General features: G+C 44.0%; 1 protein-coding gene across 1 annotated transcript in view; it reads left to right on the forward strand.

Moving 5' to 3' along the window:
* Positions 1-16,486, forward strand: part of CYFIP2 (cytoplasmic FMR1 interacting protein 2) — a 116,583-nt gene that overhangs the window by 1,306 nt on the left and 98,791 nt on the right. The window contains exons 2-3 of the mRNA XM_019653964.1: positions 14,516-14,655; positions 16,144-16,233. Coding sequence (XP_019509509.1) covers positions 14,539-14,655; positions 16,144-16,233 — 207 coding nt within the window. The 5' untranslated portion in view covers positions 14,516-14,538. The remainder of the gene's footprint in view (positions 1-14,515; positions 14,656-16,143; positions 16,234-16,486) is intronic.

Raw genomic sequence — 16,486 nt, forward strand, 5'->3', positions numbered from 1 at the left:
TCCTGCCCGGTGTCCCCTTACGGCAGGGGTTCTTACCTTCCTCATTGGAAGATTTTTGGCAACCCTGAAGATCACAGATGTTGGAGGGCAGAAATCTAGGCCCACATCCCTGGGCAGGATTGTTAAGCCCTCAAGGCGGTTTTCTCCAGCGTTAGCCTTCTCTGTTACCCTCCCTGAGGGCCTCTGACCTCCACTCCACACAGCTCCCTCCCTGTGCTCCCATCCTCCTTGTTTTCAAGAAAGGAGCCAGTGACCACGTTTATCCTCAAGCGCTAAATACAAAAGAATTCCCCATTCCATGCAAAGCAGGTGCTTAGATGTCATTTGACCAGAAAGGAAACAGAAGCCGAGAGGCATTTTAATGGGAAACAAAGCTTTAGGTCAAATACTTGATACCTCTAAATGGTGGAATTTCAGGCAGTGAGCTGAAAGTCGGAGTGGGGAACTGGGTAGCAATTTTGTGGAACAGCTCCCTGCAATGACAGTATCTAGCAGCTGTCAGCTCTGTTTGCTGCAAGGGCAGCTTTGGCCCCGAGGGCAAAAATATCCTCGGAGTATGTATGTGTAACCGGTCAGTGGTTACTGTCACTACAAAGCATTGTTGAGCGCCCAATGTCCACATGGGGGAGGTGAAAGTTTCCTATAGAGAATTACTTGTTGGCACTGGCTGCCATCTGCCAGGATAGTTACTAGGCCACAAGAAGAGCGTGTTGTTACTTACAAAGCCAGGGCCTCTGGCTGCTTGTGCACGCTGAGCCTCTGGCTGGGGGCATTAGCTCTGGGCTCACTAAGCTTCTTTATTATATTTCCTGGCCAGTTCTGACCGGTTCTGTAAGCACCCAAGCCTGCCTTGTTCAGTCCCTGCTGGAAATGGAAAAGAAAAAACTTGTTTTAGGCATTAGGCCAAGAGTGGGGGTATAAAATCCAGGAGGATTGAAGAGTTTTCCTCAAATCAAATCAGGCTGACCCAGAGAAGGAAGGAGACATGAATTTAAAAACTGGGAAGGGCCCCAGAAGAACACTACATGTCCCTTCTGATAAATTGTGCCCTCTCTCTGGGCGTTCCATGGGCCTCCACTGCTGTCTTTAACCAGAGAGTGGAATTAGGTGATGAATAGGCAATAAGCTGATTAACACTGGGAACAGTGCTCCAGGAAAACGGTGCAGAGAGCTCCAGTCTCCACATTTGTGGGCTGGCCTACACTCGCAAAGGGGTTTCTTTTGGCCTCTGTTGGCCCTTGTGTTCCATCAAGAGCTTCACAAAATGGCCTTTTGTAGCCTGCATGTGGCCACCATAACAATGGGTCTGTTTCTTTACTGGCAAGTATTAATTATTCTCTTGTAGTTGATGAAACCAGACCTCAGTCACCTCATTGGAGCCTTTGTAAAAGGCCTTTGGTCTCGTTGTTCTAAGGAGGAAAGCCACGTCTGGGTTCCGAAGGATGGGCCCTGCATTAGTGATGGAGGCCGGGCAAGAGGGTGGGACATGCTGCTTCCTACTGAGCAGGAAGGTGGCAGGACAGCAGTGCTGGTGAAAAGCTAGTACTTCTCTGGGTGCTCTTATTACATGAGGCATGCATGAAAGTGCTTAGGAGAGCATCTAGCACACAGTACGATTACATGTATATATTGTTAAATGTGTTAATTTAACAACACCTCCACCCCTAGAGCCTTCCTGGGTTTTGCTTTTCCTGGGGCAGTTGGTCCCTGTGACCAGGAAACCCAGCCTCAGGTTTACCTGCATAAGGTAACCAAAGGAAGGGGTGGTAAAATGGTGTTGGTAAGGGCTTCAGGTAAGAAGTGGTCTTGAGTAGCACACTGAAGGTGGATATAACTCGAGTAGGCAGAGACAAGGCGGAAGGAATACCCTGAGCAGAAGCCCAGAGGTAGTTCTCACATTTCAACACCCAGAGGTCAGGAAGGACATTTTCCTCTGTGTGCTTTCAGCCTTTTGCAACCAACCAAGAATGTAAAGGGCATGTTTCATTTCCCAGGCAGACAGAGTAATACAGTGGATTTAGGACACAGGATTTACCCCTGACTTGCTGTGTTCCTTTACATCAGCCACTACCTCTCTGTCTTTAAAAGTTGGGCAATGCAAAGAGCCTGCCTAGCTTGTTACCTACCTGTCACCACAGGAGCCCGTGGATGAGATAATGTCTGTAAATCCCAGCCTAAGAAGAAAAGGCCATAGAAAGAGAAGAGAAGGAGGTTCCTGAATGCGTGGTTCTTTTGGATGGCTGCCCTCCGTTCCTCAAGGAACAATTTATTAATTATATATTGTGTGTCACTTTAAGAAGACAAATCTGTGGCCTCTCTGTACCATCATGCCAGTGGGAAACCAAAAGGCACCTTGTGATTCAGATTCTGTCAAAGTCCCTGGATGGCCTTGTCTGTCAAAAGACACCACAGAGTTCAATCAGTGGTGTGGGACGCCTCCCAGGATGCAAAGAGTTTGGATATTGGCTTCCTAGCCATGGCTATTATGCAGAGGGCTGTGTATGATGTGCCTCAAAGGAAGACCATTCAGGCCATACTCCTTGGACCCTGGCAACAGAAGGACAAAACAAACTGGGTGCAAATTCTTAAAAGAAATTGTTTTGAGAAGGCAGAGCTTGGATTCAGGCAGAATTTCTTGCAGGGATCATTCTGGCTGAGTGTCATTTTTATAGACTTACAGCAACTCAGAAGCAGTGCAAGGAGAGAGGAAAGTAAACATGGCCTTCTGGGAGGATGCCTGAGAAAGACCCAATGATGACTTCATCAATAGGCCTTTTGATTTTGTGTTTGCATCATCATTAGGTCATGTTAGAGCAGTGGTGCTCAGACCTGAATCTCTTCAAAGAACGGAGCTGTGTTTAGTATGTCCATGTTGCATGGTCCCTGCCTTCTAAAGAAGGCAGGAGATGAGGTCCTCTGCAGAAAGGAAAGGTGGTGTGCTGGTTGGGAAACTTCAAGAGACTTCCGGAGGTTTGGAGCAGCTGCCTCTGTGGGTGGAATAAGAAATCATCTGGGGATGAATGAAAGGATTGTCTAACTTCACTGAAGGCCCAGCCGAGATCAAAGAGGATCTGCAGGACTGACCCTCATAGAAGACACTCAATAACTCAGTGTCAAGTGAAGGGATACCTGAGAGCGATTTTCGATTTGTGCTTTTCAAATGTGATGCCTTAAGATTTTTGGCAAGGCATCACTGGTGAGACTCAATTCAAAAGTAGGGGTCAGTCATCAAGCTCCAAATATGCTATACCTTCATACGAGAAAGAGCCCTGCTTTTTGTGGTTTGAGGTGGAAACTTTATGAAAGAAGAATTTTCTAAAGCGATCTCTTCAGATTCTTATAGTAATAAGACTTATTTAGATATGGTGCCTTAGAGGACCGTGATGGTTTAAATTTTGTAGTATTATTTTTAACCAGAAGACATGAATTTTGGCCAGTGGCTCATGCATTCAACAAATCATTCATGAAGTGTTAAGCAAATAATGCCTAGGTATGTGCCCAGCTCTGTGTTGGTTGCTATGGGTCAGACCGCCCCCTGCCCTCCCCCGCCCCAAAAATGACTACCCCTGTCATTCTTGGCGATCTAAAGAATTAATAAAATATAAAGCAGTTTATAGTGCAGTAGGAAAGTATGGACTTTAGACACTGAGTGCTATAGGAATCCAGAGAAATGAAGGTTGTGGTGGAGTTCGGCTGGTCACACCTTCATGGAAGAGGCCTATCTTGAATTAGGCCTTGATGATGGCCAAGGGTAGGATTTGAGAAGGGGAGAGAACAGCCTGCTAGGGAGTGGGGAGAATTTGGGCAAAGGCACAAAGCAAGAACGTCCCTTGGCAGGTTTTTGGTACCCCACACTGGCCACAGTGGCTAGTCCATGGCAAAGGGTATGGTCTGTATGGAAGCCCTATGACTGGAGTGTCCCATTAGAGTCAGTGTCATTTACTTTCAAGTTGGAAGGGCTCTGAGGGGCTCAAGTCCAGTGATTTATACCTGGTTACTTTTGGTTTTGCTTTTTTTTTTTTTTAATTTTAGTACTTACAATGAACAGTGCTGACATGCTCAACACATCCCACCTGCAGTCCATCCCCTCCCCAATTCCACCCCATTTTTCTCCTTCTCAAGGAAAGAGATGAACATGCAAACAATGATGTCGTGGGAGGACTTTGAGCCCTCTCTCACACATAATAAAAACCACTTGGTTTGCAAACCTCATAACTTAAACCGTTATTCGTACAAGTTGCCACAACAGCCTTCACCTTGGGAGGTTTCACGCCATGGCTGAGAACCACTACCAGGCTGACTTCCATATTTTACAGACAGGGAAATCACCCTGCGTGAAAATGTGATTTCAGGACCTAGGTCAGTCTTCAGGCTGAGCCCCATTCGAGTTGCCGTTTCACGTCGGTGAAGCTGAGGTCTGCGTGCCCCAATCAGGTGGCCAAACCTGAAGCCTCACGCTTTGTTGCCACAGCAGGTGCATGGCTTCCTTTTCTGAGTTTTAGCAGGTGCCTCTGAGAGGCAGCTCCTCCTCCTCTCCCCAGATACAAGTCATGATGGTGTCCCTCATGTGGCGGCCTGTCCCAGGCTGCAGCAGGAGCAAATCAGCAAGCTGCCTTTGGAGGCATGACTTCCCCACCAGACAGAATAGTATCTGCCTGGTTGGGTGGGGTGATTGACAGAAAGGCTGCCTCAACCCTGACAACACAGGAAGCAGCTGAGTGAAATGGCAAATGCAGTGGTAAGCCCTTCAGCCCCACCAGGATCTTCTTCTTTGCTGTAAAGAAAGAGGAGGGTAGGCCTTCTGCAGAGGCCCAAGTCTGGGCTGACTTGGCCTTCTCTGCTCTGACCTCAGGTCCTGTGTGGCGAGAAGCTGCAGGTGACAGAGCCTCTGGTCCCAGAAGACCCACAGCGAGGGACTTACGTAGCAAAGATTGCTTAGAGACAGTGCTGGGGACTGGCCAGACGTCTGAACTGCTAGTAAGGAGGCCTTGGGTTGCTGTCTTTTAAAGAAAATTTAAAATTTTTCATGACAGCAATACATGTACATGCTTAAAAAAAAAATCAAATAGTATGAAAAGACAATGTAAAACAAACATAACAACTATCCAGGACCCACCTCCCCCAGTGGCTGCAGCTTTTAACTCCCCATTTTTTCCAGTAGTTGCCTCCAGATCTCTAAATGATATGCTTACGCTGCTGTTTCTTGATTTATCTATTCTCTGCTTTGTCTAGTTACTTCCTGCTGTGATGGATGAAGATTTCAGTTTCTTACGCCATCCCCCGCCCTCCCCTGCCCCCATCTCCCAATATAGTAAGAGCTCTATTTTAACCAAAATCATGTTCAAAGTGTCTACGTTCTTAAGAGGTGTAAATGATCACGAGAGAGCCAGGTCATGTCCTTTGAGTGTATTTCCTTTCTTACATGGCTTTTTGTTTTATCACAGAATTCGAATTCCCTCTCTCACATCCCTCTGTTTCTTTTGCAGCTCTGTCATATCAGTTATTGTATTGGGTCCTCTTGTCTTCCTAGGATGTTGTAGTGTTAGCGCCCGCTCTGCCCCTAACAGGCCAAGTGATCATGCACAAGTCCTTGCCATCTCTCAGCCTCAGTAGAAAGAGAGCTCAGGTAGGAGGAGGACAGCTGGAGAGCTAGAGATCCATCTTGTTCTCATTCTAAACCTCAAAGCCCATAACCCGACCTCAGAGGTTTTTGTTTGAGGAGTCTCATGGGTGGGGCAGCCCCCAGGACCTGACCAATGGCAGTACAACAAACACAGGCAGAGGCGGGGCCTGGTTTGGGACCTGCCCCCTGGTGGTCCAGCTCACCCTGCAGCCTAGCGGGGCTGCCCCATGGAGTTATTATGAGTGTGTCTGTTGCTCTCTTATTCTCTTCTGTCCCCTGTTGATTGTTATTCAACAGTCTCTGCTTTTAGGGGCAGCGTCCAACCCCCCAAGCTCCTACTCCAGCTCCATCTCTCTGAGTACCACTCCTGCTTGTGTTATACCCAAAGTTTACCAAAAGTCGTTATACAAATACTAACCCTTTTTGGTAATGGCTTTATTGGGATATAGTTCACATATTATACAAGTCACCCATTTAAAGCATACAGAGTCGTAATTTTTAGGATATTCACAGAGTTGTACCATCCTCATGATAATTTTATAAAATTTCATCACCCCAGAAAGAAACCTTGTGCCCTTCAGCAGCACCACGTATTTCTCCCAATCCCCACCCCCAGACTAGGCAACCACTAATCTACTTGATGTGTCTATAGATTTGCCTGTTTTGGACATTTCCTTAAAAAGCATATTATGCTTCTTTCACTTAGCATACTATTTTCAAAGTTCATCCATGTTGTAGCATGTATCCATTCTTCATTTTTTTGTGGCTGAATAATATTCCATTGTATACATAGACCATATTGTATTTATCCATTCATCAGTTGATGGGCATTTGAGTTATTTCCACTTTTTGGCTATTACAAATAAAGCTGCTATGAACCTTCATTTACACATTTTGGTGTGGACATATATTTTTATTTCTCTTGGGAATATACCTAGGAGTGGAATTGCTGGGTCATATGGTAACTCTATGTTTAAAAATATGAGAAACTGCCAAACTGTTTTCCAAAGTTATTGTATCATTTTATATTCCTACTAGCAATGTATGGGTGTGTGTGTGTGTGTGTGTGTGTGTGTGTCTGTGTCTGTCTATCTGTCTGTCTGTGTAATTTCACATCCTCAACAATACTGTCATTACCTGTCTTGTTCCTAATCATAGGGAGAAGTATGCAGTCTTTCACCATGAAGAGTGATGTTGGCTGTGGGGTGTTTTTGTATCTGCCCTTTTTCAGGTTGAGGAAGTTCCCTTCTATTCCAAGTCTCTTGAATGTTTTAGTTATGAAAGAGTGTGAGATTTTGTCAAATGCTTTTTTTTTTTTTTTTTGGCATGTACTGAGATGCCCTTGTGGGGCTGGTCCTTTATTCCATTGATATGGTTTATCACATTAATTGATTTTCGCATGTTAATGTTAAACCAATTTTACATTCCTGGGATAAATCTCACTTGGTCATGGTATGTAATCCTTTTTATATGTTGTTGGATTTGGTTTTGTTGGGGAACTAACTTGTATTGATCACTTTCTCCCTAACAAGCTGTTTACATGGATTAACTCATTTAGATTTCAAAGCTTATGAGGTAGGAACTATTATGATTCCTCACATCAAAGATGAGGAAAACAAGGCTCAGAAACATTACATCATTTTCCCAAGGCCACATAGCCAGCAAGTGACAGAGCCAGGATTCTAATCCTAGTTTACTACCACCTCTCATGAACCATTAATGGTGGGTATGAGATGATTTTCAGATGATACCCAGACCTGTGTTTGTTTTCACTGTTTTTATTTTATTTTTTTTCAGTTTTCTTCTGTTTATGGTAACCATTACTGGTTCTCTATTAGTGATAGTGATCTAAAGCTTCCTTCTACAATACATTTACAAAGTAAAACCAAAAAGTCTATTTAGAAAACCTATTAAGTAAATAATTGTACAGGCAGTTTATGGATACGACTACATATTCCACATTGATTTAATTTGTCTGCATTAATAATAGTGAAGGAGAAGGAATGAGAAAACCAGAAGTGAAGACGTGGCTAGCTTCAGGCCCTCCCAGTTCTCTTGTGTTGTTAGGGGGTTCGGGTCATTGGGGCATTCTTTTATTCCCTGCGTCCTCAGTGCCTAACCTGTCCTCGGCACTCTGCTAAGGTCTCTGAGGGTTTCAGTGATGGGTAACACGTGGTCCCTGGCCTCACGGAGCTTACACAGGTATGCATTATTCCACTGTAGGAAGGGCATCTGTGTTTTATCTCACGGGCAAACTCAGATTGATTGCTAGTGGCCACCTGGAGTTGTGTATTTCACAAGGAGGATTTTGAGGCTGCCTGTGGCCTCATTGAGAAATAAAGACATTAACGATGAGCAATGAGCAACGTTTGCCCTGGTCTGGGAAGAGGAAGTAGCAGTACTTGGGACCCTGCTGAGGCAGAAAGTGTCAGAAGAGAGGCAGAGCTGATAGACTTAGGAGTGGAATTGCTGGGTCATAGGGTAACTCTAGGTTTTAAAACTTGAGGCACTGCCAAGCTGTTTTCCAGAGTGACTGCACGATTTTACATTCCTACCAGGAATGTATGAGGGTTCCAGTTTCACGCCCTCAACAACACTGCTAATAAGCCCAAGTAGCTCCAAGAAAGGCGCAGTCGTGTCCTGGAGAGGAGGGACCTTGAAGGATGAGTGAAATCGGGACATACAGTGATAGAGGAAAGAGGTTTTATTTCATAGATGCCTGTTTACAAAATATGGAAGCTTTTTACTGTAAGTGCTCAAATGTTAAATATTTGAACCATTTCGATGGAGTTCTTTCTAAAATATAAGCAGCTATCTTGCTATTTATACTCCTTCACCTCCTCCCCCACTTTTAAAAACCTGGTGCCTGGGACATAGCGCCGCCTTTCTCGATGACTTGGGTTCATTGGCGATCCACTCATTGAACATGGAGTTCAGTTTAGCTGTAAATGTGTGCTTAGCGCTGTGCTGGGAGCTGGGTGTGACTCAGACACCGCGCCTGTCCTCCAGGAGTTTACTGTGTAGGTCAGGAGAGACAGCATGGTAACTTGTATAATAAAGTATTATATTATAGATGCCTTGAAAGAAGGAGCACACTGGGAGAACGTGGATTCAGGTAAGGCAGAGGGAGTCAGAAAGGCCTCTTCAGGAGGTGAGCAGCCCCTGAGGTCTCTCCCAGCTCTAGAATCGTTCTGGAAACATAGCAAGTATTCTGAGTTCTGTTGTGAACCGTGATACTGGCGAGATGTCTACAGACTCTTGAAATGTGTGGAACTGTTGGTCCTACCCTCCATGGCTCTGACTCCTACGCCTGTATGTTTCCTCTCTCCACCTCATATAGCTCTGTCTCCTTTCCACGTGCCACCGTGAGGCTTGCTGCTGTCACCATCTGGGCTGCTTCTAACCTGTGGCTTTATTTTACGGATTGGTACAGGTAATGCTTTACAGGTGGCTCCTGTGCAGTTTGCAGCCACTAGGTCTGACCATTGTATGAGTGGGGTGTTCCTGCAAAACTCTTCACTGCCAGTTTGCTCGGAATAAGCTACCTGGTCCATTTGGATGCACGCTATGGAAGTTTTGTAAGATACACACAAGTGACCGTGTCCCTGCTTGGTGCCCACACCTAAGAAGAAGCTCTGACATGTAAAAGGGCCTCAGCTGCGGGGGAACATTATGACCTCATATTCTGTCATAGCAAACTCGAGGCCCCACACAGTCTCCAGACTCATCCCGCTTATACCCATGATGGAAAAGCTGGTTACACTGTTAATTACTTCTTGGTATTTTTCCTTGCTCAGTCAAATGCTGCTTAAAAAAAAAAAAATTAAGGGGGACTATCGAAGCCTCCCTTTTAAAATATTTATATTTATTGACATATTTATTTATATAATATTTTGTATATATAAACATGCATATATTTAAATTTTATTTTTATTTACTTTTTTTAGTTGCTTTCTCACTGGAGAGATTTACCAACAGGGAACATATTTCCTGGCCTGCTGATCTTCATAAAACCCAAAGGGGACAGTTACCTGATCTTTCTAGCTTGGCAGAGTCTTGGTCTTCTAAGGAAGGAAAAGGCAGCCAAACTGGAGGGGGGAAAAAAAGAAAAGTAATGTGCTCGGTACCTTTCAAAATGATACAAAAGTAGGCGTGGTCTCGAAGAAAGGGCATAGAACTGGGAGTTAAGATATCCATCCCCTTTCTGCTGGAGCTCAGCCACCAGCTGGCCATGTGACCTTGAATGGAAATTTTCACTTCAGAGTCACATGTGCCCTCCTTAGAAAGACAGCAAAAATAACACCTGTCCTCTCAAACTTGCAGGGTAGTTGTGATTGAGGAAGTCAGTATGCAAGATCTATAAAGTTGAGATGTTAGAGTAATAATAGAAATGCCTTGCTTTTGGGTGGCAGTATTGTTGCAGTGTTTAATTCATCCCATTCACTCTGCTAAAAAGAGGCCACCTGACTAGCTAACATTTCCCTGAGGGCTTACTCTGTGCCTGCTCCTAGACTAAGCACTCCACATGCCACACTGTCATATAAGTCTCAGAATAAATGACAGGGCGGGGAGTATTATCGCCCTTTTACAGCTAAGGAAACTGAGGTTCTGAGAGGTTAAGTAATACGCTTGTGGTTATATACCTAGTAAGTTACAGATAACGGATCTGAGCCCATGGCTCAAGCTTAACCACTATCCTTAGCCTAGTATTCCACCTCAGTAAAAATACCTTTCTTCACTTTCCTTCCAGAATGTCAAACGGAAAACGACAAAACAGGTCTCTTGCTTACAGAGTATCAGGGTCTAGGGTACGGGTAGTCAGAACCTGCATTCCCAAAGCCAGGCTCCTCTAGCACCTGCATTTGTGGGGCCCGCCTCCTTTTGCTCAGGATCTATCAGTCATCTCAGCCAAGGGCGCTTCTCAGAAGCAAATTGCCTATAAGCCCAGTGGTAGTCCCTGTCTCTGTGACACCAGGCCACACTGAGTTTGAGTTTGTTATGAAGACACTGGATTTCAATATGCCCTGAGTGCCCCGCATTGAGAGGTTGCAGCTGTGTCTTGGTAAAGGATGCTCCCATAACACTGTTAATTTTTAAATGTTTTATTAATGTCTCTTCCAAAATGACAAAATGGCCATATGTTCATAGACTGAATTAAAGAATTCTTTTCATTTGGGAGGTTGCATAACAGGCAGGACACTTGGGCCAGAAAATAGCTTATTTTCATGTATACCTCTGTTAAAAAATTCCAGTATGTTTTTTTCTTTCCATCTGATTTGGAGTTGGCAGTGACTTCCAGCCCTTGAGTTAAAAATGTCTCATTTTTTCCCCCTTTAAGCAGTGAGTGATCTACAAACAAACATAGAAATCCATTAGAGAAGCTGTATTTACAAGGAGAAAAGAAAGGTTGCATTGATGGAAAGAAAGATTCCCAACTTACTGACTTTGTAGGCTGTTCACTTATTCAAGGGACATGCAGGGGTATTATTGTGTTAAAGGGCCATTCTGGTAAATGAGTATTTTGATGTCTGAAAAGCCCAGAAAAACCCATGTGATAGGAGAAAGGAGAAAGGAAAGGTCATGACAAGTGGCAGTCAGAGAAGGTAAAGGAAGGGAAGACAGATTAGAACTGGGAATGTATACACTGAGTTGGGGGGTTTTATGGAAAATTTCAGACATATATCAAACTATATAGAAAAGAAATATGATCAATCTCTGTGTAAGCATCTCACAGCAATAACACTTATAAACTCGTGGCTGGCTTTGTTCCATTTCTCACTCTTCACCCGTCTGGTATCATTTGGAATCAAACACCTATATCCTTTTATCCATATTTTAGTAGGTATTTCTAGAAGATAAGGAGTCTTTTAGAACGACCTCAGTATCATCACATCTAAAAAATAATAACACTGTTTTCTTAATATCACCAAATATCCAATCAGTATTAAATTTTCCCGGGCTCTTTTATATGTTTTAATTTTACTTTTATGGTGGTTTTTTTGAAATAGGATCCAAATAAGATCTTATAAGCTATTGCTTCCGTCTCCATCTCTTTTTTTCTCCTTGCAATTTATTTGTTGAAGGCCCCGAGTTGTTTGTCCAGCAGAGTTGTCCATAGATTGGATTTTACTGATGACAACACTGTGGCGTATTTTAAATGTGTTCTTCTGTATTTCCTGTCAATGGGTATCAATGCTTGATTAGATTGAAGTTTTTTGTTTTGGGTCCAGCTTTCTTCGTAGATTGATGGTGTGTTTTTCCATCAGGAGCCACATGATGTCTGATTGTCTTTCATTTAGTGATGCCAGCAGCAGTTGGTGGTCAGTGCCTACGTCCATTTGTTCATTAGGGGTTGGAAAATAGGGATATTTTAATTCTGTCACTATTTCTGGGGGAAAAAAGGAGAGAGAACTTTATAAACAGCAACACCTCTCTTCTGCAATTTGGTTTTCCAGTGTTAACACTTTGCATAGGAAAGACAGATTAAGTGTTCACTTCTTTCCTTTGATTTATTGATTTTCAACATAAAAGTTGGTTCACAAGTATCCTCCAATGGCAACAAAGTAGTAAAAACCAAGTTGCTATTAAGTGTTTTTATGCTGTCATGGATTTAAACATATTTGATATTGTTTCAAGCCCCCTGAGTTACGCTAAGTGGTGTTCACATTGCCCCATCTTTGGCCAGTGGAAGCTGCCTCAAGTTGGCTCCTAGGTCCCTTTGACACAACCCTGGTACTTATAGATAGCTGCTTCTAGGCCTTTATTTGTAGGACAAAAACCTTGGTTCCAACCACGGCTCCATCACTTGCCAGCTCTTGACCTTGGGAAATTACTTAAATTCTGAACTTCTATTTGCTCATCTGTAAATGAGAATGATCATAGTACCTAGCTTTATAGTGTTGATACAAGATTAAAACAGCCAAGGATTTGGCAGAGTGTCTAACACAGAGTAAGGGCTAAAAAAATGTTTATTGTTATTATTATTTGAATTAATGAGGAGAGTTATTAGGGCTTGGAGCTTTGTACATCATTATTCCCCATAAAATCAATAACCCCTCCTGCGCGATGGACTTAATATTGATGTAAGAAAGAGGGCAGCCTTTTCTGTGCATTGGCAAAGGGTTTTGTCTAGAAGCAAATGTCACGCTTAGAATTCAGGGGTGAGAAGAGAGAAGAGGAAGAAGCATAGATATGGGGGGGGGGCCTGAAACTCCCCGGTGAGGCCAGGTGCCTGCAGAGGGCACAGGGGGAAGTCACTTCGGAGCTCCCTGTGCCCTCATTGGAGGTGGCTTTGGCTGTGGCTGTAGTGCATGACAGGGAGGTGTGTTGAGAACCCAGTGAAGTGTGAATCACAGTTAACCGTTCAGCTCCATCTGCCCTTCCAGTTTAGGGGCGGCGAGCCGTTGGGCACACTCCAGCTGTTTCGGCCCTTCCAGCCCCTGGACCCAGTTCTCCTGACCATGGCCCTCTTCTCCCTTGTGCTCTGACACATCTCCTAGTGGGCCAGGCAAATTCTCCTACAGCACTCAGTCCTCTTAGTAGAGCCCTTAAGCATGTCTCACCCGCTTTGATTGGGGGTGGGGAAGCAAGGGTGTGCCCGTAGCACAGTGGGCCTTCTTTTTGTTTCCTTATTGACATGTGCTAAAGGGCTCACTTATTATTATTAATCTTACAAAGCTCAGGTTTTAGATTTTTGTTCGCCTAGTCTATTGTATTGGTGTGCTTTGTTTTTGCTTCATTTCTGCTTTTGTAATGAACAATCCCTATAGTCTCATTTCTTTGGGTCAATGTTTACTCATTCTTTAGATTTCGAATGGAAAATTTGGTTCATTTAGTTCCACTTCCTTATTTTCTACTAAATGCATTTAAGGCATTTATTCATGCTCTCTTTCAGTTCTAAATATTTTATCATTTCTGTTTGAATTTCTCTTTAGGTATGAATAACCTAGAAGTGTGTTTTTATACATTTTCATAGGGAGGAGGTTTTTGGGAGGCTGTTATTTGCATTATTGAGTCCTGATTTTATTGCATTGTCATCAGTGAATGTGACTTCTAGGTCATATTTGGGGGAAGCTGATGGCCTCAATCATGATCAGTTTTTATCAACATTTCATGTATGCTTGAAAAAATGGGTATTGAAAAAACTGTTTGCTGAGTTGTGTAACTGCTGTTCAGGTCCTTTTAAGCTTCACTGCCTGGCAAGGCTCTCATCGAAGCCACCACCTTCTACCAGCTTCCCAGACACACAAAAAAATGTCCGTTTGGGGCTGATTTGTTTGGTGTGGGTCAAAAAACACTGCCAGGCCAAGAAAAACGATGGCTCTTCCTTTTTGTACATAAGGTGACTTTTGCTGGAATCTGAATTCTTTTAGTCCCAGCTTAATCAGCTTGTAAAACCTAGGCCCCGCTTTCAAGTGGATAATCTTGGCTGTTGCAGTCATGGATATTTGTGCTGTGCAATAATGTGAGAGTGGGACTGGTAAATATTGTCATGAAGAACAAAAGTTGGGAGCTGACCATGGCCTGTGTCTTAGCGACATGCCTTAGCGACATGAGATCCTTTGCTCTTGGTCACTGTGGTTGCATAGGCGTTGCATCACTTCTTTGTGTCTTCATCAGAGATGTGGATATGATACCATCGACCATGCTCATCACAGAGGGTTGTGGTGAAGCTCAGCTGAGATAATGGACATAAAATGTACTTTGTCAACTGTAAAGCAATCTTCAAATATCAGGTGCAGGTTGAAGGCACCTTGCAAAATCGTAGCAAGTATGGCCTCAGTGCGTGTTAGTTTCCTTTGTTCTCTGGAAGGAGCCTGGGCAGGGTGAACTTGAGAGCAATACCTGGAGGCCCCTGAAATTCTTCATGGTCCTTCCCTTCCTTTCCCGCAGCGTGAAGCACGGAAACTGCAGCCATGACCACCCACGTCACCCTGGAAGATGCCCTGTCCAATGTGGACCTGTTGGAAGAGCTGCCCCTCCCTGACCAGCAGCCATGCATCGAGCCTCCGCCTTCCTCTATCATGTACCAGGTACATTCTCCCAGGGCACTGGGGGCTCAGGAACTCTAGGGACGCCCTAAGAGGGTGTGCCCTGAAGGCAGAGGGAAAGGGGAGACCTGCATGTAGAAGGTGAAAGGTCGTATGCTGATGGAGTCCCTGGCGCACTGGTGGAGCAGAGTGTAAGGAATAGATTAGCTGGTAAATGTACACCCGAGCTATTTCTCCTCCCTAGGGAAGGCTTGTTGATCTGCCTCTGACCCCACATACCTTCCCGGCTGTTCTAGCTGCAGCACCAACCAAGGCGTTGGCAGCTCCGACCTCATGAATTAAATATTGCAATTTAGAAACCCCTAGAGCCTGCCTGGGTAATTACTTTTCCTTCATGTATGTGAGAAGAGCTCTTCGACTCCCCAGAGCAGCTAATGGCTCGGGGAAGCCGGTCACAGTTGTTTGCTTTTGCCTAAGAGAGGCAAGCTTGTGATAAACCATGATCAGATTGCTCAAAACCTCGATCCCACCAGGACACGGGTGGGAAGAGCATTGGTGCAGCCGGAGTCTGCCTCGCAAACAGCCCGTGGTCTGCCAGCGAGTATGCCACGTTAAGAGAGAATATTCTTAATTTGAAATCCTTGGCTATATTTGACCTTTTGAAAGTTCTTGGACTGCTAAATGAGACTAAATAGAAATGCATAATATATTTTTAATTCAGTGGTTAGTTTTATGAAGCATGTCCGAACATGTCCGAAGGTTCAACTCAAACTTGGTTCATTCACATTTGGTAACCCAGATTAAAGTTTTAATTATATAAATACAATTTTATTATAAGCAATACAGAAAAGTATAGCAAATAAAAATTTCCCTGTAACTATGTCTATATGTAGACACACACGCTTTTTTTTTTACCATATATATGTATGTATTTTTAATATACCCAAAGGGAATCATGCTATATATATTGCTCTATGATTTCGCTTTTTTAACTTAAAATTCATTATGGATATTTTCCCCTGACAATGCTGCCACGTTATTTTTAACCACCATGGAGTACATATAAATCCATTGTATGGATATACTATTATTTATTTGGCCTTTCACTATGAATGGACATTTGTATGATTTCCAGTTTTTTCTATCACAAAAAAATGCTGTAGTTATAATCCTTGTATGTATGTATCTGCACCCTCAGGTGAGTGTTTTTGCAACTGCTGGATGAAAGCAATGCACATCTTAACTTTTAACAGCTACTTAGGCTTATATAGTATAAGCATTTACTTCTGGGGCTTGACTGGGTGAACCTGGAAACTACCAGTGGGAAGTGGATGTGGGCAATGTCTGTAGATGGCTCTGCCCAGTGTGGTCCAGAGTGCGATTCTGGGGGTAGAGATGAGAGAGTGATGTGGACAGAGCTTTCTATAGAGAGCTTGTGGCATTTGTAGGCAGCAGTTTGTTCCCTGGGCACCCAGCCACCTGGGACCTGTTTTCCAACAACCAAATGTTCCTGTCCTCTGATTCCCACAGGCTAACTTTGACACAAACTTTGAGGACAGGAATGCATTTGTCACAGGCATTGCAAGGTACATCGAGCAGGCGACGGTCCACTCCAGCATGGTAAGTCTCGGTGACCTTCTTGCCAGGGCGGGAGGGGCCGTGGGCAACTTCTCACAGCAGGGGCATGTGCTCAACCGTTCCAAGAACCCCTGCCTCAATCAGACCCGTCTCCTTAAGCCCATTCCCTCTCAGTGCCTAGGGCCATACTGTCCCCATATCTTCCAGTTTTGCAAATCCTATTCACCTTATCCCCACTATTCATTTCTCTGCCCTTCTGTGGCCTTTTGAATTAACATGTGATTATATCCTGCCT

This window comes from Hipposideros armiger, unplaced genomic scaffold (genome assembly GCF_001890085.2).
Source record: "Hipposideros armiger isolate ML-2016 unplaced genomic scaffold, ASM189008v1 scaffold_211, whole genome shotgun sequence".
Lineage (NCBI taxonomy): Eukaryota > Metazoa > Chordata > Mammalia > Chiroptera > Hipposideridae > Hipposideros > Hipposideros armiger.